The 25,526-nt window shown below is 32.6% G+C and overlaps 1 protein-coding gene across 1 annotated transcript; it reads left to right on the top strand.

Moving 5' to 3' along the window:
* The first annotated feature begins 1,805 nt into the window (after positions 1 to 1,805).
* LOC127092274 (3-ketoacyl-CoA synthase 11) lies at positions 1,806 to 4,152 on the top strand. Its single transcript, XM_051031120.1, has 2 exons — positions 1,806 to 2,615; positions 3,107 to 4,152. Exons 1-2 carry the CDS (start codon positions 1,854 to 1,856, stop codon positions 3,893 to 3,895), a joined length of 1,551 nt encoding a protein of 516 aa, XP_050887077.1. The 5' UTR covers positions 1,806 to 1,853; the 3' UTR covers positions 3,896 to 4,152.
* The last annotated feature ends 21,374 nt before the right edge of the window (positions 4,153 to 25,526 follow it).

Raw genomic sequence — 25,526 nt, 5'->3', positions numbered from 1 at the left:
CCCATTAGTTTGCCTCAAGCTTGATATACATCCTATACCTCTCCTCAAACATCTCAGGCTTAATCAAGTTGTCATTCACATCACACTCCTTAATGAACACCATCTCATAAATATAAAAGGAAAGAAATAGGAAATAATTGCTTTGGTGAAGTGTTGGATTCATAAACATATGCGAACTGGTAGACAAAAATAATTGCTAGAGGAAACATTTTCTAATTGAACAACACATTAAAATGGAGGAAAATGATGTAATACTTAAAAATAAGAAGCAACCTCCTTAGGCTTAATATCCATAAATAAAGCGTAGCCATCATTAGTGTGACAGAGTATAAAAGGTCTGATCACACACATGCAAACGAATGGATGATATAGATTGGTTTGTGAGTTTCAAAACAGTTTTTATCATTCACAACATTAATTACATATTTAATCATAGAACTCAACTGTTAATATGATAGATGTAAACTATATATGCCTTTTAGATGACCACGATCAAGTACATACTCAAATCTACATATGATGCAACCGTTGTACATGCTCATTAACTTAATCACTTTTCCCTCACAAATCTTGTGATTGAGGGACCGTAAACTGTCACATCTCTTACATAATTCCTTTGCTCATATAAGCCTCGTACTTGAGGGGTTGTGAATCATCATGTCTTTTACTTAATCACTCTGTCCTTACATAATCCGTGCTTGAGGAACTATGGATCGTAATATAATAAATCAAGACCATAAATACCAAAATCCTCAACCCATTAACTCATCAACTCATAAGCAACACGAATACTTAAGTAAGGAGGGTTATGCCACATGCTAGACATGTGGGCAAGTTTACCATATTTTCTAATATGACATTCATATAATTGTTAAGACATGTTCTAATTAAACTAACGCTCTCTTAATCTAGAACTGAACTATCATAAGTCTTATGGCTTAACCAGATACATCTTTTGTATTATAGAAATGATTCATACCGTTCACTCTCACTACTAGGTCAAGATCAGGAGACGTGTGATCATATACCTACACAATATAATTGATCTTCCGTGAAGAGAACCATACCTATAAATATCTAACTCAATAGTCAAGTTAATTGATGGATCACACTTTTTAAATAACAGAACTTAAAAGTCATATTGATCACCTTATCATTGAGATAGTAACATATATTAAACTTATTGCTAATACAAGACCCTATGTCTATGGAGCCTTGAAATAGGTACGAGAAGAAAACACCAAATGCAAAATAGATTTGCGAGGACTAACATATTTTTGCTTTTCCAAATTACCAACATTCTTGCGGATATCAACTAAATGTTACAAATATTTGTAAAACTTTAAAACTTTTTTCATTGAAGCATGTATAGTATAGACAAGTAATAGGGGATATAGGTTTTTCTTTAATGACCATAAAACTGAAAAGAAGATAGAAAAAAACAAATAAAATATACTAGTACACATTTCCTATAGCCTCATAAATTATCATCATTTTTTAGTATAGCTCACCAATGACCAACGTCACATATCAACCCAAGTGGCCTACTGTTCACCGCCCTACTAATTAACATACTTGCATGTGCCATTTCAGTTTTGTACTTTTCTCTAAAATGAGTGAAAAATCAAATAAACTTAAATATTGCCAAATTATTTTTTGCAAAATACAGCAATAAATAAAATAAATAACGCTGTTTCCTAGTTGGCTTATTCAATGCCCCTACAGATAACCATTAAAAGTTCGTTGGGGTAGTTGTATCAACTATCCTCCTTCTCTCACCCTTTATAACATTCCCATCTTCCACATTTTTTCATCACATTCATCTTTTCCTTCTTTTTTTTCTTCTTCTCATAATGGAAAATCACAAGAACCAAACTGTTTCTATTCAACCTAAACAAGAAAGAACAAAACTTCCAAATTTTCTTATATCTGTGAAGCTTAAGTATGTGAAACTAGGTTACCATTACGTAATCTCAAACGCTATGTACCTTTTTCTCATACCACTTTTTGGAGCAGCTTCAGCTCATTTATCAACAATCTCATACCATGATGTTATTCAGCTTTATGAGAATCTCAAATTCAATCTCATATCAGTAACTCTATGTTCTAGTCTTATGGTGTTTCTTGTCACACTTTATTTCATGAGTCGTCCTAGAGGTGTTTACTTGGTTGATTTTGCATGTTATAAACCAAAACAAGATTATACATGTACTAGAGAGATTTTCATGAATAGGTCTGAGTTAACAGGTACTTTTTCTGATGAGAATTTAGCTTTTCAGAAAAAGATACTTGAGAGATCTGGTTTAGGACAAAAGACTTCTTTGCCTCCAGCATTGTTGACTGTTCCACCAAACCCTAGTATGGCTGAAGCAAGGAAAGAAGCTGAGGAGGTTATGTTTGGTGCTATTGATCAGCTTTTGGAGAAAACTGGTGTTAAGGCTAAGGATATTGGGATTTTGGTTGTGAATTGTAGTTTGTTTAATCCTACACCTTCTCTTTCTGCTATGATTGTGAATCATTATAAGCTAAGAGGGAATGTTCAAAGCTATAATCTTGGTGGTATGGGTTGTAGTGCTGGACTTATCTCTATTGACCTTGCTAAGCAGCTTCTTCAGGTTAGTTTGCATGCTTTTTCTATTCTTTCACAACTTTAGTTTTCCATTCTTTTATATAAAACACGCGTACACCTCGATTCGACGAGACATTTTTTAAAAGACAAAGTCGAACAGACAATACCTCGTAGCTGCAGTAACGCAGACTTGAGTTCGACTTAACGTATATAGATATTTAAAATTCTAGTTTAAAGTAAGAATCAATTATAGATGCAAAAGTTTCAAATTTTAAAAAGCAATTATCTCTTACCCTAGTTGTCCACACACATGTCCAGCTTGTCCATGTTACTTGCAGCTGTAACATTAAATTTTAGACACCCTATTTAATACAGCTCCAAACTATAGACATTATACCAGAAATATTGACTCTTTGAGGTCTGCAAACTTAGTGCAAGTTGTCCACATCTACAACTGAAGAACCATAAATGAATCATTGAAATTATTAACAATTCACTAAAAATTATTTATTAATAGTACTTTTGTTATATGTGTAGGTTCATCCAAACTCTTATGCCTTAGTGGTAAGCATGGAGAATATCACACTCAACTGGTATTTTGGCAACAACAGACCAATGTTAGTCTCAAACTGTCTCTTCAGAATGGGAGGATCAGCAATTCTCCTCTCCAACAAACCATCTGACAGCAAAAGAGCCAAATACCAACTGATCCACACCGTCCGGACTCACAAAGGCGCAGACGACAAATCCTACGGCTGCGTCTTTCAAGAAGAAGACGAGAAGAGATCAGTTGGTGTATCACTCTCAAAAGATCTAATGGCCGTCGCCGGAGAAGCACTTAAAACAAACATCACAACACTTGGTCCATTAGTCCTACCTATGTCTGAACAGCTTCTGTTTTTCGCGACTTTGGTCGCAAGAAAAGCCTTCAAGATGAAAATAAAACCATACATTCCTGATTTTAAGTTAGCTTTTGAACATTTTTGTATTCATGCTGGTGGAAGAGCTGTTTTGGATGAGTTAGAGAAAAATCTTGATCTTAGTGATTGGCATATGGAGCCATCAAGGATGACGCTTTATAGATTTGGTAACACTTCTAGTAGCTCATTGTGGTATGAATTGGCTTATACTGAATCTAAAGGGAGGATTAGAAAAGGTGATAGAACATGGCAAATTGCATTTGGTTCTGGATTTAAGTGTAATAGTGCTGTGTGGCGCGCATTGAAGACCGTTGATCCTGCTAAGGAGAAGAATCCATGGATGGATGAGATTCATGAGTTTCCTGTTCATGTGCCTAAAGTGGAAACCGTTGGGAAAACAAGTTAGCAGAAGAAAATTGTTTGAGGAATTTAGATTATATTAATTTAATTGAATTCCACATTTAATCTTAGGAAGAGTGTGCAAATTTGATTGATACTAGTAGTTTGGCAGTTTGTTCTATAGTATGGTGCAGTTGAAAACTTGAAAGAGTGGATAATTATTGTCCAATTAGACATTTATTACATAATTTTTTTACTTCATAAAATGTACTATGAAATTGACCTTTCAAAGATATATTAAATTGATTTCAAGTTTCTTGTCTAGTTGATGAAAGAAAAGTGCTTTCGGAGTAGTTCAGGTTTGACTAAAGTTGTTTCTTAAACAGTGATATTGTTGGATAAAAGTGATAGCTTGGCTGCATATAATTAATGTTAACATAGTATCTAAATTCAAATGAATATTAAAGAATAATACTAAGGTTTAATTTATAAGAAAAAATACGGTCTAATTTATAAGAAAAAAAGAAGATAAATTTCACATTTTTTAATGTATTTAATTTTTTTATTTCATGTGAAAGATAACACAATTACTAGTATATCCTCAATTAAATTGTCTTCCACTAACAATATTTCATTCGTCTCATAATAAAAGTCTTATTTGAGTTCTGTACGGTTCTTTAGAAAATGATTAGATGTGTTGATTTTAATGATAAAATTAGTATCATTTATTAAAATATCCTTATTTATTATAGTTAGTAGAGTAGTGAAAAGAGTGAAAGTTAAAAAATAAGGGTATAGTAGTGAAAAAAATAATAAATATCGTATTGGTATTATAAATAGACATTTATTTTGAGACATGAAAAAAATGCAAATGAGATACTTTATGAGACGAAGAGGATATTAAATAATTAATGCAGGAATAATTTTGGAATAAATGAATTAAATACACGTAGATTTGTTGACATTTGTTTATATTTATTGTCAAAAAAATTAAAAGACTTTTGCCGAGGGAGTACCACATAATTAACTTGGTAGAAATATGATAAAATATGTATAAGGGATAAAGTTTTTATTTGTGGAACCAGGAATAAGAAACGAGATAGTAACGTGATCTTTCGATGTGGTGGTGAATCCTTTTGATATGGCGGAATAGTGTAAACTCGCAAGGTTAGTATTTTGACGTTCAAGTCAATGAAGTATTTGAGAAACAATTTAAAGTGAAAGTGAAAAGATATACTTGAGAGTGGTGTATATAGAGCTTGTATAAGGTGAGTGGTTAAAACCGTTGTCGCTTAACCCGATACATCGTGCGGATCAACGTTCAATTAGATCTAACTGTGATGGATAGGTCGGAGATCGGGATCATATGATTTATGCTTGGTTGAGGTCTCACATGTTCCTCTTTGCTACTTGCGCCTTTCGTGTCAGGCCTCGCGGTTGGGCCTTTGTCCATAAGCATTGTGAATGGTCCATAACAGTTGCCCTCGAACCCTTGTTACTACTTGTTGTAGAGAGGGATGTGTGGTTTGGGCTACTAGTGTCCGTCTAACAAGTTTCCTAGTCGGTCCCCCATTGAAGAAAGTGGAAAGGCTTTGAGAGGAAGTTAGTTGCATGGAGAACATGCACATTGAATGCTCTTTTTGTAAATGTCACGCATCGTGGAATAAACATGGCACATGGCTATATGTATGACAGTGATAATGATCCTCTTTCTTAGGGTACTTGAGTGTTTGAGTAGATTGAAGCGAGATCCTGACTATTGGAGGATGAAGTGTCTTTTTTTGTGATATTCAATGTTGATCGTGTGTGTGTGTGTGTATATATATATATATATTATATATATATATATATATATATATATATATATATATATATATATATAATATATATATATATATATATATATATATATATATATATATATATATATATATATATATATATATATATATATATATATATTACACATGGTCAAAAGAATACCTGAGAGAATGATGGTCATTTCCAATAGTAGGCGTATGCATATCGCCCTAAAACTCATACATGTGATCAATAAGGACAATTTTATGAATGCCTCTGCCCTTCTTCCTGTATAGAGTCTGTCTTTAGAGGTCTTTAACATACTGAAGAATTTTATGCAAAGTGTTGATGAGGATATGACTTGTACAAACCTTTCTATTTTTCAACTCACGCTTCAATACTTTTGGTACAAAAGAAAAGGGGATTAGAGATTATTTAATATTTAATCAAATCATATGTAACCCATATATCTCTTGAAAGAATACATATTGTTAAAAAGAAAAAACTCAGACTAATAATACAATAACCCCAACGATTCAATTGTTGAATAAATTGAGACTTATAATAATTTCTAGAAGAAGAAAACTACAAGTAACAAAAAAAATTACATTTGCGGGGTAAAAGAGTAATTAAACAAAATTGAATAAGGAAGTGCTTGAAAGTTTCCAATCGGCCAAATTTTTATTCCAAAATGGTTTATTTGATTCAATCATACCACATCATCTTTTAAAAGAGGTTTTAAGCGAGTTATTTCAGTTTCATGGTTTCTTTCCTTTGATTGAAAATTTGAAAATGAGAACATTTTTAAACCTGATCTATACAGTAATATCATTTTGAATCCATTCCATTTGAATTGGTTTTTTCTCCATAGAAAATTGAATTAAAAAATTGTCTTATTTTTATTTTTAAAATACATCATTCGGAATTCCATATACCTTTGTTCTTTGAAGCGGCTTGACTCATACTCATAAAGAAAGAGTTTGATGAGTTTGTGAAGCAAAATTTGAATGGAGGAACGCAAAATGCGAGTTTGCTAAAATATACAATAAAGACATACAAACAAGAATCAGTCCTAATGAAAAAGCAGAAAAAATTGGATTAGTAAGTAATACTACTCTTAAACTTCCTAATATAAGATCCGATCTCAGAAAGACTAAAAGAAAATCGTGTAGCATTTCAAGAAAATATATTAGATGAAGGGGAAAAAATTGTTCGGTTGCTTCATACATATGAAAGAGTATATAATAATGATGTATTTCGCAAATCAAAAATCATGGAAAAAATTTAACAATGACATATTCGAATTAATTGATAATATTAGTTGATGGATCATTTTGTGTTGGAGGAGTTTTTCACTAGGAAGCATTGAACATTGTGGGACTTCTTTTTCTAGAGCAACACCTTTATGAGAGACACATCACATATTCACCCAAAACCTTAAGGTGATAGGTGGGTGGGTTCTCTCACTTATAAATGCTCAAGTCTCCATATTTCCAACCAATGTGAGACTATTATCCACACTTATAAATGCTCAAGTCTCCATATTTCTTCTTCTAGAAATATGTAACCCATATTTCTCTTGAAAGAATACATATTGTTAAAAAGAGAAAACTCAGACTAATAATACAATAACCCCAACGATTCAATTGTTGAATAAATTGAGACTTGTAATAATTTCTAGAAGAAGAAAACTACAAGTAACAAAAAAAAATATTGCATTTGCGGGGTAAAAGAGTAATTAAACAAAATTGAATAAGGAAGTGCTTGAAAGTTTCCAATCGGCCAAATTTTTATTCCAAAATGGCTTATTTGATTCAATCGTACTACATCATCTTTTGAAAGAGGTTTTAAGTGAGTTATTTCAGTTTCATGGTTTCTTTCCTTTTACTGAAAATTTGAAAATGAGAACATTTTAAAACCTAATCTATATAGTAATATCATTTTGAATCCATTCCATTTGAATTGGTTTTTTCTCCATAGAAAATTGAATTAAAAAATTATCTTATTTTTATTTTTAAAATACATCATTCGGAATTCCAGAGACCTTTGTTCTTTGAAGCGGCTTGACTCATACTCATAAAGAAAGAGTTTGATGAGTTTGTGAAGCAAAATTTGAACGGAGGAACGCAAAATGCAAGTTTGCTAAAATATACAATAAAGACATACAAATAAGAATCAGTCCTAATAAAAAGGCAGAAAAAATTGGATTAGTAAGTAATATTACTCTTAAACTTCCTAATATAAGATCCGGTCTCAGAAAGACTAGAAGAAAATCATGTAGCATTTCAAGAAAATATATTAGATGAAGGGGAAAAAATTGTTCGGTTGCGCCATACATATGAAAGAGTATATAATAATGATGTATTTTGCAAATCAAATATCATGGAAAAATTTAACAATGACATATTCGAATTAATTGATAATATTAGTTGATGGATCATTTTGTGTTGGGGGAGTTTTTCACTAGGGAGCATTGAACATTGTGGGACTTCTTTTTTTAGAGCAACACCTTTGTGAGAGACACACCACATATTCACACAAAACCTTAAGGTGATAGGTGGGTGGATTCTCTCACTTATAAATGCTCAAGTCTCCATATTTCCAACCAATGTGGGACTATTATCCACACTACTCACACTTGATACATTCTCAACACTCCCCCTCAAATGTGAGTCCACAATGCTCCCCCTCAAGTGAAAGTTCTTCTTACTTCCACAAATTCTTGTATCGCACGGAACGTTTCTTATTCACCACACTGGCGCCGTTGACACTCTCAACGAAATGTTTCTTATTCATCACACTGGGGCCGTTGACTTTCGATACAAGTAACTTGGTCCCTTTCTGAAACCAAAGGCTCGTGATACCATTTATTGGGGGAGTTTTTCACTAGGGAGCATTGAACATTGTGGGACTTCTTTTTCTAGAGCAACACCTTTGTGAGAGACACACCACATATTCACCCAAAACCTTAAAGTGATAGGTGAATGGATTCTCTCACTTATAAATGCTCAAGTCTCCATATTTCCAACCAATGTGTGACTATTATCCACACTACTCACATTTGATATATTGAACCTCTAGGAATATCTTAGTTCTGGTACTTACTATTAGGAGAATATCCCTTCGATCTTTATTATTGTGATTTTTGTTTGTCTTTTATAATGCATTAGTTTTTAAATTACCTCTTTCACTAAAATTTAAAATACAATTCAAATATAGTTTTAGAGATTTTCTCCATCTAAACCCTTGAAACTTTTTATGCATAAATTGTCATATATTTTCAAAAGGTTTTTGAGCAATTAAGGTTATTATATTAGAATTGTACATTAAAAGAGAAGATAAATTTTTGTATTGGAATTGATTCATGAAAATTTGATATATTCAAATTTGTTCAAGTAATGTAATTGATCACAAAATGTGTGGTGACTTAATTTGTAAATAAAGTGTGTTTACTTTCTAAAAGTGTTTACAAATTGAAAGTTGTATATTTTCTATTTTTAAGATTCTTTGATTCAGGGAGATTCAAAGTCCATCATAGTGTTGGTGTTTGTGAAAAGGTCCTTTAAATTTAGTTGATTCAAAGTCCATCATATATAGGATTGGTCTTTATGTTAGAAGAATGTAGGAGAGATCTTGATGTGAGACTTGTAGAAAGATCTACCATAGTATAAACTTTTTCAAGGTGTGAAGGGATAAGATGTATCCTTGGTCGATAAGGGAAAATATGATATTATCCTTCTGTCTTTTACATTTCTAGACTTTAAGTTTTCTGCACTTTACCTATTGCTAAGAATATGTCTTTTTCATATCAAAAGAATATTGAGAACATAACACAAAAACAATAAAAATCGGGCAACCTTAATTAACCCTCCCCATCTTAGGTTGCATCTCATACTTACAATTGGCATTAGAGTAGGTTAAGGTAACCTTCTCCTCTATCCATGTAGATATGGATTCCACAAAACCGTTCTTAGCAAATGGTGACAATAATAACAAATCTCCATGTTTCGTTGGTGATGAAATAGACATGAAAATGTATTTAGAATCACAAGGTAATGAAATATTCAAAATGGGTCATACATTCCTACAATTGTCATATACAATGTAGAACAACCAGAGGTGAAAGGTTCTTGGGATTAATAATGGCGAGAAGAAAGTGTTGTTTGATAAGAAGGCAAAAAATATTCTTGCATCAGTCTTGGGAATGGATGAATTTTTCCGAGTGCCAAATTGGAAAACAACCAAGGAGATTTGGGATATATTGGAAGTAACACATGCAGGAATCGAAAAAGTCAAAAGATCAAAATTTAAAACTTTATCTCAAGAATATGAATTGTTCAGAATGCTACCCCATGAAAGTATTCTTGATTTACAAAATAGATTTACACACTTAACAAACCATTTGATGGCTCTTGGAAAAATATTCACAAATGATGATTTAAATCTCAACGTTCTTAGATAACTGTCTAGAGCATGACAACCAAAAGTGATTGAAATATCCAAAAAGAAGAGTCTTTCTAAAATTCCATTGGCTGCATTATTTGCCAAACTTCGAGAACATGAAATGGAACTTGATCAATTGGAAAGACATGAATTAGATCGTGACAAATTGGAGAAGCGTGAATGGAGTGAAGTTAAAGTAAAATCTCTTGCTTTGAATTCTAAACATGATAGTGATCAAGAAGAAGAATGCCAATTCGAAGATGAAACACGAATAAAAAAAATTGAAAAACTCTTAAGAAAGGAAAAGACAAAGGAAATTAGTTAAAGAGAAACACCAACTTTAAAAAATAAAGTTACTTGTTTTGAATGTCGAATAAGAGGCCATTTCAAACGTGAGTTCCCTACTCTTCAAAAGAAGATCAAAGCCAATAACAATAAGGATAAGAAATCAAAAAGAGCACATGTGGCATGGAAAGACAATGAAGTAAGTTCATCTTTAGACGAAGAATATGCAAACATGGCATTAATGGTTTCACACCATTATGATGATAAAGAAAATGAGGTTAGTGATCTTGAACCATCTTATGATGAATTACATAGTGCTTTCCTTGAATTGCATGCAAAATGTTTGAAGCTTTCTAGAACTTGTTCAAAATAAAATAAAATAATTGTATCTCTAGAAAGTAAGGCTAATGACATAAGTGGAATTAGACCAAGTAAAAAATTCAGCATGTAATAAATGTGAAACTCTTGAATAAAAAATTGTTGAATTGAACCAAGTCTTAAGAAAATGTGAGAAAGGACAACTTGGTTTATAAAATGCACTAAACAAACAAAGATAATCTAACGATAAATATGGGCTTGAATACTCTAAACTTGATAAATCAAGTACAAACCAAATTATCTTTGTTAAAGCTAACAATAAATTAACCAATGAGGAATCAAAGAAAGTGCAAGTTGTAATTCATCCTAAAAAGATATATGTTAAAAATAATTCTTATGTTTCTAAAGATAAGGATTTCTTTAAGCTTACATGTTTTTATTGCAATTACAAAGGACATACTCCTAATGCTTGATACATAAGAAACTTTGGTATTTCTTATTATACGTATGTATGGGTAAGAAAAGGAATTAATCCAAGAGAACCTAAGGAATATAGGATACCTAAAAAATATTATTAATTATTTTTGTAGGTACTAGAAGACCGTATGCTAATATTGTCAAATATTGAGTTCTTAAGATACAATAAGACCATATGATATGGTAAGATTAAAGTTTCATTTGATTGAAAAAGATTTGAAAAATATTGACATCTTCAAAGAGCATCAACATTTATATCAACATTGACATCAAATCATTACAAAGAAGATAAATACTTTTATATATGATGTATCATTTCTCCTTTATTATATTTTTTTGGATTTTACTCTTTTTATTTTTGATAATGTCAAAAAGGGGGAGAAGAGATGATTGTTTTTGTTAATTTTCAGGATAGCAAAGACAAAATATGAATTACAAAATAAAGGGGGGAGGGATATACAAGATAGGGGGAGCATCAAGTGTCAAACAAAAAATTCTCGTAAATATATTTGTCATCGTCAAAAAGGGGATTGTGAAGGAGATATTCATCATCTATCTTGGTTTAGTTATGATGAAGACAAAATATTATCAAAGAAAAAATAGGTTGAAGTATAAGCTCATTCAAATATCTTGATTTCAAGAGCCATTTGATATTGATTTAAAAGGAATTGATCATGATGCTAAGCTATTCGATTACAATTCATATTATGTATATCCTTAGATGCTAAGTAAATCATTCATATTTTCATCTCAGTTGTTTCTAAGCATCCATGCATCGATACCTTGTGTGCCAAGTCATTTGCAAAAGTATTTTTCAAGTTACACAACAGTGTAATCGATTACACTTTCTATGTAACTGGCTACATGATCATTTTGTTTTGTATTTTTTTTTTTAAATTGGTAGGATGGTAACCGGTTACACATTTTATGTAACTGGTTACAAGTTGAGTTTATTTGATAAATATAGTTGTTACCAAAGGTGGTAACTTGTTACATCATTTATGTAACCGGTTACAACCTGTGAAATTTTGATTTTTCTAAACTAGTATCATTCTAAATCAGTGCAAACTTTTAAGGAAATGATTCAATCATTTGCATCAATTTATAGAGGTGTTTTAAGATGTATTTAGGACAAAATGCATAAGTTTTCAAATTACCTATTTCACTAAAATTTAAAACACATCTCAAATTTGTTTTAAGAGATTTTCTCCATCCAAAATCTTGAAACTTTTTCTGCATAAATTGTCATATATTTGCAAAAGGTTTATGAGAAATTAAGCTTATTATATTTGATTTGTAAGTTAAAGGAGAAGATCAATCTTCTAGATTGGAATTGATTCAATAACAACTTCATATATTCAAATTTGTTCAAGTGTTATAATTGACCATCAAGTGTGTGGTGACTTAATTTGTAAAAATAGTATGCGTACTTTCTAAAAGTGTTTACAAATAGAAAGTTGTATATTTTTTGTTTGTGTTGTAAAAAGTTCTTTGATTTAGGGAGATTCAAAGTCCACAATAGTGTTGATGTTTGTGAAAAGGTCCTTTGAATTTGGTTGATTCAAAGTCCTCCATAGATTTGGTGTTTATGTTAAAAGATTGTAGGAGAGGTCTTGGTGTGAAACTTGTACAAAGATCTAACATAGTGAAAAATTCTTCAAGGTGTGAAGAGACAAGATGTATTCTTGGTTAATAAGGGGAAATAGAATATTATCCTTTTGTATTTTACATTTTTGGACTTTAAATTTTATGCATTTTATCTATTGCTAAGAACATATCTTTTTCATATCAAAAGAATATTTAGAACATAGCGTAAAAACAATAAAAATTGGGAAACCTTAATTCACCCTCCCCTCTCTTAGGTTGCATCTAATACTCACACCAAGTTCCCATATCCTAAGATTTTCTCTATCTCTTTGGCCATGAGTTATTTTTTTTAGTTGATGTAAATTTGATCGCTAATTAAGAGATCATTTAGGCTTCTAGCTCCTTCCAGCTTTAACTTCTTACAAAACATGTAATCCACTCTCAACCACTTCTTGAATATCCAAAACTTAAATTCATACTCAATCCATTCTTGAATATCCAACACTTCAATCATTCATTCGTCTGCCCGAATTCTATTGCCACCTTGGTGAATTTGTCTATGCATTTTTGCAAGGCTTCCTTATTCTTCTTTTAGATCCCACTAAGAATGGCTATTGTAATGGGTTGCCGCTTTCAGGAAGTGAATAGAGTAGTAAAGAATCCATAGAGATCCCTCTAGGAACTCATGCAACCGTCAGAAATAGTCTTGAACCACATCATAACAACTTTTTCGAGAGTCAATACAAACAACTTACACTTCACAACTCCACGAGCATGGTAATAACCAAGCATGTTATCTATATGATCAATGTGTTCATCTTGATATCTCGTGTCATTGTTCATATCCAACTTGGGAGGTTTCTCGAGGGACTTTGGGATTCTACTATTGAGAATTCTCTTAGAGAGCAGGCTTCTCCTTCTTAAGGAACTGATACTTCAACATCATGTTTTTCCTCTCTCTACGAGAGTGATGTGACAGTGGTTTCTAGGGATGACGACACTTCGATGGGGTGTAACTTTCGCCTCTTACTCTAGAATCATGTGGAAGAGTCTTATATTCTTGATGCCATGTACAATCAGGTGATCTAGGGGCTCCTTCCAGCGGTGAAATGAAGTCAACATAGATCGGTTCCTATGTAACTCTCTTGTTACCATGTGATGTTGCTTCGCGTACAAAGTGTTCCCTAGGGGAACATGTTCTAGAATTTATTCGACCCGGAGGAGTATCTCAGTTAGCAAGTGTGAATAATGTTATTACACTAGGGGATAAACACTATTGAGAAAATTGCTAGCTCCCTGCATACCTAATTTGGCATGCAGTTGTTGGATGATTGGTAAGATCTCTTGTACATGGATTTGTGGTGGTGTCAAAGGTTGCTTTGAGGTATGGCCTAGATGCAGTTGTTGGGAAGACTAAAGTTTTGAGAGAACTTAGAACATGCCATGGTCAGTCGTCGAAAGAACTGGATTTAAGGGAGTAAGAGCAGATGGATAATTAATACAGATTAGATCATCTTTGATTGTATGAGGAATTGGAACCTCGGTGTTGGGATCAAAGGAATTGATTGTTGTGGAAACTGTAGCGGAAGCGTTGCGTTTAGTGGATAATCGAGAAGATTTCGATACTATCATAGTCTTCATAAAATGGATCAATTATTCGAACAAGAAGAAGGTTGATTATTTTTTAATTTCGGTAGATAAATGGTGATTTATCTCAGAGTTTCGAGGGAATTAGATGCTGATTCCCACAAATCCACCAACTTTCCATCATGGAACTAGAAATAAGGAACGAGATCATAGTGAGATCTTTCGGTGCGGTGAGGAATGCTTATGATACGGAGGAACAGAGGTGTATGAAGTATTTAATAAGAAATTTATAGTGAAAGTGAAAAGATACCTTAGACTAACGCGTGTGGAACTTATATGGTGTCGCAACCTGAAAAATACAGTGTGCGAAAAAACAACCCGCGAAAGAAAATGACAGAAGAGTCGCCACCGTGCGTTATTTATCCCAAAGGAGGGAAAGGAAACGCTCGAAGTAAACTTGAAAAGAGGAAAGGAAAAGACAAGGTCTTGCAACCAAATCTTGGGTTCGAGAGTCGGTTATGCGAAGGGAAGGTATTAGCACCCCTACGCATCCGTAGTACTCTACGGGATCCACTTTTGTAGTTCTTGTCTAAAGGGTGTGAGTTTATCTTGTGCTATTTACTAAAAAAGGGGGTTAAATGAAAATGACTCGCGCGGATGTCGCATCCACTGCATACGTATCTCATCTGAATATGAGAATCAGAGTCTTCGTAGCTCGGCTGACCTATGGGTTAGGGGGATGTGTGCTCGCTAAGACATCGCGTCTTATGCCTACGTATCTCATCTGGAATGAGAATCAGAGCAAGCCGTAGTTCGGCTAACTACGGGGTTAAGGATTATGTTTTGGATGCGGACGACGTTACTACGCAATCTACCGGATGCTCGACCTTTGGAGACTTACTCATCTGTAGTAGAAGGAGTAAACGTGTGTTTAGGAGAAGAAAAATCAATGAAGGGTTAGGGTTTGGGATGCTCATGCAAAAAGGCAGTCCTTGACGAAGGAACCGCGCTACCTGCGGGGATACGAACACATACAAAACAAACATGTATAAAGTAAATGTGCCAACAAGGTAATCAGAATAAATCTCCCAAATGGTATCCCACAAGCAAAGTGGAATATCCAGCGAGCTATCCCTGCAAAAGTCATGTGAGCCTTCACAAAAACTCAACAAAGGGTTAGTGAAACAAGATAAGGATTAGGAGAAAACATGATATGACAAACGTAAGTCAGATTAGAGCAAAACAGTATGGTTTTTCATGGATAACAGTATGGTTTCAGAAACCTCAAACCCTGTGGCATACACTTCAGAAATTAAACGATTAAGCATTCAAGGCATTATTTATACATTCATACATAATTATGAACTCGTGGGCAAAAACCTAATGAAATTCATCCATCATACCTCAAACATTAAGAGTATTCAACTTCAAAGCACAAAGGTAATGGGAATAAGGGCAAACCTGATTGGAGAGATCGGTTGAAATCAAATGGCATAGCTGGATTTGCAAACCAATGTTAGGGTTTGCTTGAGCTGAAAGTGTGTGAGTCAGAATGAACCTTTCAGAGTTTCCTGGAGGTTGCTCTGAACTCTGTTAGTTCTTCTCTCACTATCTTTTTCCCTAGGGTTCTTCTCTCACTATCTTTTTCCCAGACAGGGTAATAGGAATAGAATGGCCTTTTGTTTCACTGAAACTCTGAATTTATAACCTGATTTTTGTGGACCTGTGGGCTCAAATGAGAGAGGTCCAAGTCCAAGATTTTTTCTTTTATTTATTTATTTATTTATTTTTCGTTTTTTTTTTCAAAACACGTGGGCTTCGCCTAGCGAGCATGACAGCTCATGAACAAACCTTTGCTCCTTCAAGATTAACGTTTTGACTGACGAATAGACCCCTGTTGGAAGTAACTCAAGTCTTTCCCTTGTGTTGACTGATCATCTAAATAGAGCCCACAAAGTGTCCTGGATGATGTTCAAGCTTCTTGGATCCGATTCCGATTGACATGATGAAATGCAATATGAAATGTTAAATGACCTAAAAATGAATGCATGCATAAGGGGTAAAACGTATGCTTCCAGGAAAAATGAAGGGTAAATTTTGGGGTATTACATATGGGATAAGTGTTTAAATCGCTCTCACTTAACTCGACGTATTACATGGATCATCGTTCGATTAGAACTGATGGTGGGTATAGGTCAGAGGTCGGAATCAAATACTTTATGTTTGGTCGAGGTCTCACATGTTCATAATTTTTGCTTGCTAATTTTTTGTTAGGCCTCACAATTGAGGTTTTATCCATGGGTCTTACGACCTATCATGAACACGCAAAAATATGCAATAAAAAGGAAGATTTATTTGTAAGTAAAACTCTAATTGTTAAAGGTTTTATCTGAATTAAGAGAAAAATATATTTTGATACATTAATATACCACATAATTACCCATGTCATCTGGAAAATACTGATAAGTTCAAAATATTACTAAGTTGTTGGAGGGACGGCTGAGGCTTAGTTTATTTAGGATTTAGTTGTTGTTATTCTTCGATATGAATATTAATAACTTTAGGATTGTAAATTTGTAAATTGTGGATGCATTTTTATGTTTTAAACTAGTCCTTTTATATTGTAAATTATTAGGTCAAGATTATTTGGATTGATTCAATTTTAGGAAAGTTTTATTCTCATTTGATATGATTTGTTTCTTTGTGAACAAGTTCATAAATCTGGATGAGTTCATGGACTATGCAAATGTAACAATAAAAAATATGATTGAATTTTATTTTTTAATAATTTTTGAGATTTTTAGACTAAAAATACATTAAAAAATAATTTAATAATTATTTAAATAATTTAATAAAAAATTCAAAAATAAAATATAAAAAATAAAAAAGTGCAATTTTTTGTTTTAAAAATAATGTAAATGAAATTTTTAAAAAATAATGTAAATGAATGTAAAACACAAAAAGGAGAAACAACTCTAATAATGAAAAAGATGGGATTTGAATCCAAAATCTCATGCTAAATATACTTGTTACACTACCAACTAAGTAGTGTCGTTCATTCAAAATGAATGCCCTTTTAAAACTATACAAAACAAAGTTGGTCAAAATTTTGGATATGACATTAATTATTAAAATAATTCTAAATTAATTCTATCACCTATAACTCACTCTCCACACTCCCACCTCAAGGACATACACACTCAAAGCTTCCTATTCATTTAACCATACAACATAATAATTAAATTAAAATACAAATAAATCAATTAAAATAATAACTCAAAAACTGGGGTGTTACACAAACAATACCTCTAATTATGGTTGTCCTTTCTTGTGGTTCATATGTGTTGAAATAATCAACACTATCCTTTTATTTAAAAACCTTGGCTATTAATCTATCATTGTAGGTGTTTAGTGTATCATCAATATGATACTTTCTTCTAAACATTCATATGCATCCAATAGGTCCTGATGCTTTAGGTAGATGGACAAGTTCTTAAGTAAGGTTTGACATTGTTGAATCCATTTTGTCTTGGATATCATCCTTCCAAAAAACGGAGTCCTTTGAAGCTACTGCTTCCTTATAAGTCTTGGGATAGTCTTCTACTTGAAGAATAAAAACCTTATGAACAAAATTCTCATTATTTCCTTCTACTAGATAAAAGAAATAAGTTGATTATCAATTATGTTCGGTCCTTGATCCTTAGTCTTTCAGACTCTTTTGCTTATCCAAAGTTCGGGTTGATTTTCAACAATCCGTGAAGAAATTTCAGTTTGTGTTTCAGTAATCCGTTGAGAATCTTCCTCACAAGGTTCTTCAATTGTGGGAATCTCGAATTCCGTATTCTCCGTGATAAGGTTCTAAAAGTTCATCATCCCAGGATCCAATAGTTACATTAGACTCCAAATTCTAAAATTTATATAAGATATGATCCATTTTTGAATTATCTTTATTGCCTTCTAAAGTCTCATTGAACACAAACATGTTATTCACATAACATCCGAATCATAATTCAATTGCATGATTTTATAATTTTAGACACTAATGAATTTGATCACTGATTAACAAATTTCTACTCCTATTTTCTACCAACTAGCAAGGACAAACCCACGTTGACGTGAGGGGTTCAATTGCACCCCAACGTTGCATAGGTACGGGTACTGGTACAGAGTACGGCATTTTTAGAAAGTACGGGTACGTTAGTATAATTTTTTAAAATACAATTATAAAAATAACAAAGGTGTTATATTGTTTAAATAACAACAAAATATTAAAGTTGCAAAATAATTTGTTTAAAAAAAATTAATATCTGCGCAATAACATAAATAAATTACACTTTAAAAGTATTCCTAAATCATGATATCATTAAAAAGAACAACTTCTACTTCAGGTTTATCGAGAGAAAGACTAACGACTTCAAAAATATCAACTACATCAAATAGATCTCATTCATCTCCATCAATATCCCACGTTTTTGTTGCTCCAACATTATAAACCTTAATATGAGAAGACAAAGATTTGTATGAACAAAAACTAAATCCTCGGAACTCTTTGAATTGAGTCTATTCCTTTTCAATGAGTGAATAAATTTAATTGTGCTTCAATTTCTCTCAAGAGAAGATGAAGAACTTGGTTGTGAAATAACTTTTTTGATTCTAAATAGAATAATTAACCTAATTTTTACTTAGGAAAAAAATCCCAAATTATACCATCCGGAAAAAATTAAAAAAATTTGAGTACGTGATACCAAATGTGTATCGGTTGGTGTACCAACTTAAAAAAAAGTAAAAAAAATTGGTACAGCTTCGGTGCGTACCGTACGCGTACCGTACGAGTACCGGTATCCGGTAAGTACCCAGTACCGATACTTTATCTAAAATAGAGTACCCTTGCTTTAGAGTTGCACCCTCGACTTTTGAAAATTCTCTCTCATATGTGCTTTATTGTGATCTTAAACCCCTCAAATTTTTATTTTGCACCCAAATGAATACTTTGCCGTTTACTTTATTATTTTAATTAAATAAATTAATGTTTATAACTTTTCTAACACGGTCTACAAGATCTCTGTCAATGGTCCAACTTTATCTTTTTGGATAGACAATATATGTATGGATGACAATTTGACTCATCCCGAATGGACACCCATAAAATTACTCACAATGGATAGGATAAAAACCCGTAAAAATGGATACGGGCATGAACTCAGATAATTACTCGAAAAAATAAACGAATATGAGTACGAGACTACGAGTGTGGGCACCTTGGTACCCACCCTGATCCATATCCATACAATACATATTTATGTATTTTAATTTTAATATCATATAAAAATTTATGTATATGAATGTGAAATCATTACTTATTTAATATAAATATTAGTTTGTTTCAAAATTAATTATGTTTGAAAATTTTTAAATTTTTAAAATAATATGATATTTTATAATCTGTCTATTTATTTTTAATATGAATCGGCCCATTGTCATCCTAAACATGTAATGTTTTCTCCAAAATGAAGACGGCAACGGGCCCATTGTCATCCTAAACATGTAATGTTTTTGTCCAAAATGAAGACTGTAACGGGTACCTGCCCATTGTCATCCTAAACATGTAATGTTTTCTGCAAAATGAAAACAAGGTGATTCGAGCACTCCACCGTGTATTAGACAAAACCTCTTTTGCCACCAAGCCACTTAAAGATATGCTTCGAATGTATGCAAAGTTAATAAAACTCACTTTATTGTTTATTTTTGTTTTTCCTATGAAATGACACCTTCTTCAATTTTTTTTTTTCTATTTCTAAATATTATGATTATTATTAATTATATTCTTCTTCTATATTTTAAATAGTAAAAATTATAGTTGTAACATTAGAAAGTTTATAGTGATCACAAATTTACCTGCACGCATTTATAACTTATTGTAATATTATATTTGTTTTGAACGGTGTAATGGTGTATTTTTTTTGTATGTAATATTATATTTGTTTTAATATTATTTAAAAAAAACACTTATTCCTATTTTAAAAAAATATATTAAGATTTACTCATTAATTTTAAAATAAAATTTGTCATTGATAACATATATAAGTGAAATGATTGCATCAATAATATATAGTTCATTTTTTCATATATTATCTTTAAAAATTATTATATCTTAAAACTAAAATAATTTTGAAATAAAAATATTAGTAACATAAATAATTTTTAAAAAAACTATATTTTTGCGTGTTTGGATTCAGAAATTATTTTTAATATATTTACTTTTATTTTTTTTAATTGTGCAAAAAATGTAATAAGAATTAAAAAAATAAAAAGACAAAATTATTTAATCAATTTTTTTTATTATTTTTAAAAGAAAAACATATTTTTATTTATATTCGGATCATAAATATAGTTTTTCCATATATACAAATGTTTAAATCAATCAAATATTTTCCCGTATATAAATATTAATTTTGTTTTAAAAATATTTATAAAAATATTTTAATGAATAAAACATGTGTTCCCATTTATGAAAATATCTGGATCACCCATACAATATTTCTCATATATATATATATATATATTGATATATATAATATATATATATATATATATATATATATATATATATATATATATATATATATATATATATATATATATATATATATATATATATATATATATATATTATATATATATATATATATATATATATATATATATATATATATATATATATATATATATATATATATATAAAATTCAATATAAAGTATTTAAATTTTTCCGTATATACAAATATTTGTTCATATATTTTATGATAAAAAAATTCTAATTTAAGAGTCTTACATTTTTTCTTTACTACTGAAAACAATTGTAGGGAAAAAGAAAACACTTCGAATAGAGATTTCATGTTCGGCATTACTCTTAAAGAACATCATTGATTACACATTTATCAATATTACTTTGCATGTTTTGATATAATTTGAATATCTTTATTTACAATTTTCAAAATGTAATAATATTATTTTTAATGCGATCTACAATAGAAACCTCATAAAAAGAAAAACAAATATTTATTTTTCTCTACTGTGCGCATTAAAAAAAAGCGGGCAGACGGGCACAGAACGCTAGTATATATTAAAAAAACAAAATCCCTTATGAAACAGAAATTGGACTCAAACATGTGAATCACTCAAGAATTTTGATAGAATGAATATTAGTGCAACACGCATACTTTGATTCAAATTTGTTGAATTGTAATTCCTTCTGTCGAAGCAGGTTGCTCGACAGAGTAAGGAAGTATCGAACCACCTATGCCTATTTTAGTAGTGTTAGCTATTTTAGACTTTTATAGTTTTGGGCTTTGACTTAAGGTCCAAGTTAACCTAAATCTATAAATAGAGAGAGTAATTCTTATTTTTGTAATGAGGTGACTAGAGTATTCATAACATTTGTAATTCACAGTATTTTACAGTTGCAAAGTGAATCAGAAGTTTTCCACAGTTTGTGAGCAGAGAGAAACTCTGCAGAATTTTATTACTCTTCTCCTTCATCGTTCTTTACTTTCTTTCTTTCTCCATTGTTCTTTCTTTTCGGTGTTATTGTGTGAGTGGTAACAATGTTGTTCATCAAGATTGATTGAAATTTTCCATAGGTTTTGAGGGATTTCCAACATCTGCTATCAGAGCTCCGATTTAATCGATTTGTGGGAAGAAAATCACCATGGTAACGGATCATCTAAACGGGCATTTTCCAGCAAATCTTCTGATTCTCAAGAACAACAATTATGAGAATTGGTGCAAGTAGATAAAGGGTATGTTCTGTTATCAAGATCTTTGGGATATTGTGAAGGAAGGAGTAACAATGCTTGCAGAAGCCGCGGCGGATCAAGAAAAGACTGCACATAAAGAATTGAAGAAGAAAGATTATAACGCTCTCTTTATAATCCATTAATATGTTGATGCAGATAAATTTGAAAAGGTTAGTGATGCAGAGTCAGCGAAAGAAGCATGGGAAATTCTGGAGAAATCGTTTGGAGGTGCGGAGAAGGTGAAAGAGGTGAGGTTACAAACTCACAAAAGAATGTATGAATTGCTTCCGATGGAAGACCATGAAAGAATAACTGATTTCTTCACCAAGGTTATGAAACTGGTGAATCAAATCAAGGTATGTGGAGAAGTGTTGACATCAAGATCTGTTGTTGGAAAGATCTTGAGGTCGTTGGCTCCAAAGTTCGACCACGTGGTAGTAGCCATAGAAGATTCGAAAGATTTGTCAAAATTGACAAAGGAAGAGCTTGAAGGGATGCTTGAATCTCATGAACAAAGAATGACTGAAAGAGCTGCAGGAAAGTCGAAGAGTGATATGGCTTTGCAGCTCAATCAACAAAAGAAAGAAAAGGCAAAGGAAGCTGGAATGACAACAAAAGCAGATGAGGTTACAACAATTCGACTGGTCAAATCAGTAAGAAGGAAACTGGTCGAATCCGATAAAGCCCTGGAACCAAGGCAACCGAAGAGGTGGTGTTGCAGGTAGAGGAAGAGGTGGTGGTCAAAAGTCAGACAAGAGTCACATTCAGTGTTATAATTGTCAAAGGTATGGTCACTATTCTAGTGATTTTCCAGAAAAGCAAAAGAATCAAGAAACTTCTGCAAAGCTGGCGAAACATGAAGAATAAGAGATGTTGTTGATGGTTACAACAAGAGAAGAAGAGAGATTCAAGGACCAGTGGTACTTGAACTCGGGATGCTCATCACACAAGTCTAGAAGAAAAGGTTGGTTTGTCAAAATAAAACCCTCAATGAAGAATATGGTGAAATTTGCAAATGACAACACTCTAGCAGCTGAAGGCGTTGGTGATGTTCTGATTATGAGGAAAGATGACAAGAGGTCAGTAATTTCAAATGTGTTGTACATACCAGGCATGAAGAGTAATTTGCTCAGCATAGGGCCATTAGTTGAAAAGAACTACAAGGTGTTGACCGAAGACAAGATGATGAGAGTTCTCGACTCAAATAGAAGGTTGATCTTGAAGGCTCCAATGTCTCAAAATAGAACTTTCAAGATTGAGCTTAATGTGATGGAGCATAAGTGCCTTGCAACAACAACCAACATAGATAAGTGGATATGGCGTTGCAGACTTTTCCATCTCAATTTCAAAGACATCCGAGATTTAAAGAGAAAAAATGTGGTTTCAAGATTACCATAAATCGACATTCCAAACGAAGTGTGTGAAGAATGCGTGCAAGCGAAGCAACATAAGAGCAACTTCAGTAAGAATGCAGGAAGCAGGTCGAAGGCAATTCATGAAGTCATATACTCTGATGTATGTGGGCCTCTCCAGGTGGATTCGATTGGAGGTAGCAAATACTTTGTTACATTCATAGATGATTTCAGTCGAAAAATATGGTCTTACTTGATCCAGAAGAAAAGTGAAGTGATCGAGGTATTTTCCAAGTTTAAATCTATGGTCGAAAGACAAAACGGTCGAAAGATCAATATTTTGAGAACTGACGGTGGTGGAGAATATGTGTCGAAAGGCTTCGATGCATTATGTATGAAAGAAAGGATTGTGCATGAGGTGGTGCTGTAAGACCCTAATTTTGACCCTAAGATCCCTCATGGCATCATATCATTGCTCATTGCATTTGCCTCAAGGATCATAGCATCTTGGCTCCTTACCCTTGGGTTGGGACTTGTGTGAGTTGGTTTGAGACCACCAAGCATGCTTGAATTTTATATTATTTCTTTTCTTATTTTGTTTACTAAAAGCACAAAAATATGTCACTAACATCTTTTGTTTTGTAGCTTGAGCAATCATAAGATCCAAGGCTCCTAGGAGGCCCCTATGCTCAAAGAATGGCCAGATGAAAGTGAAAGCAAGCATGACAATGGTTTAAAAATCTCTCAATCATCATATATGCCTCCCAAGTAGCTCAATTTGTCAATTTGATCAAGATAAACCAAAGGGCTTAAGGATTGTTACCTTTTTAGATCTTCCTCAGATGTTTGGATGATTGATATCTCTCACCCTTACACCGGTCTTAGATATTCTTTCTCCCCGAGCATGTTGTTGTCTCACCCTTATACCGGTGATTTGATCACATGTCTCTTTGAGCTTATTACCCATTAACCGATAATACCTCATTTGTTTCTTCCTCAGCTGAGTCCTTTGTGGATTTTCCCAGCCTGAGTCTCTTAGTGGATTTTCCCCATCCTAGTCCGGATTTTTATCCGAGGTATCCTTTGTGGAGTTTTGCTGTATTGGCAAATATCCCAATACCTACATCTTTGCGTCAGCTCGAGTCTTTCCATTGATTTATTTTCATGGAATTCCTTCGTGTCTCTCAGTAAGTTTTAAGTCGTGACCTGCTCACGCATTTTATTCCCTTTATTCTCCAGTAAAGTCCCCAGAGTCTCTGTCCCATTTACGAGTGTATTACTCATATGGATTTTCAGTTTATCCTAATTTCTTGTATCCTTTGTGGACATATTTCCCCACAGAGTATTAACTTTTGCATACATACATTTGCATCATGAGGTCTCTTAGGGACCAAAATTCGTCTCTTTGTTATTATTTAAGCCCATTCTACCTCGTCGAGACGGAGATTTTAACCTTCATATATCCGGCTAGAATGACCTTAAACAGGGGCATCTGTAAGACCCTAATTTTGACCCTAAGATCCATCATGGCATCATATCATTGCTCATTGCATTTGCCTCAAGGATCATAGCATCTTGGCTCATTACCCTTGGGTTGGGACTTGTGTGAGTTGGTTTGAGACCACCAAGCATGCTTGAATTGTATATTATTGATTTTCTTATTTTGTTTACTAAAAGCATAAAAATATGTCACTAACATCTTTTGTTTTGTAGCTTGAGCAATCATAAGATCCAAGGCTCCTAGGAGGCCCCTATGCTCAAAGAATGGGCAGATGAAAGTGAAAGCAAACATGACAATGGTTCACAAAGCTCTCAATTATCATATATGCCTCCCAAGTAGCTCAATTTGTCAATTTGATCAAGATAAACCAAAGGGCTTGGGGATTGTTTCCCAAGGAAACCCTAATTCAACTGTGCATTGACTGTGCCTTGCTCATGAAGCAACCTCAACCCATGATCAAATAAAATCAAGGGAATTTATTTCATTCATCATTTTATGCATATATGTTCCTATGTGAGTGTCCTCAATCATCAATTCATCAAGATTTGAAGTT

The sequence above is a fragment of the Lathyrus oleraceus genome, chromosome 6 (genome assembly GCF_024323335.1).
Source record: "Lathyrus oleraceus cultivar Zhongwan6 chromosome 6, CAAS_Psat_ZW6_1.0, whole genome shotgun sequence".
Classification (NCBI taxonomy): Eukaryota; Viridiplantae; Streptophyta; class Magnoliopsida; order Fabales; family Fabaceae; genus Lathyrus; species Lathyrus oleraceus.
Note: the sequence above shows the minus strand (reverse complement) of the source record. Positions and strands in the feature narration are given on the sequence as shown.

Bases quoted from the DNA above. Each gene is read 5' to 3' on its own strand.
- LOC127092274 (XM_051031120.1), top strand. From the start codon at position 1,854: ATGGAAAATCACAAGAACCAAACTGTTTCTATTCAACCTAAACAAGAA. The intron at 2,616-3,106 runs GTTAGTTTGCAT...TTATATGTGTAG, and splicing joins TTGCTAAGCAGCTTCTTCAG to GTTCATCCAAACTCTTATGC.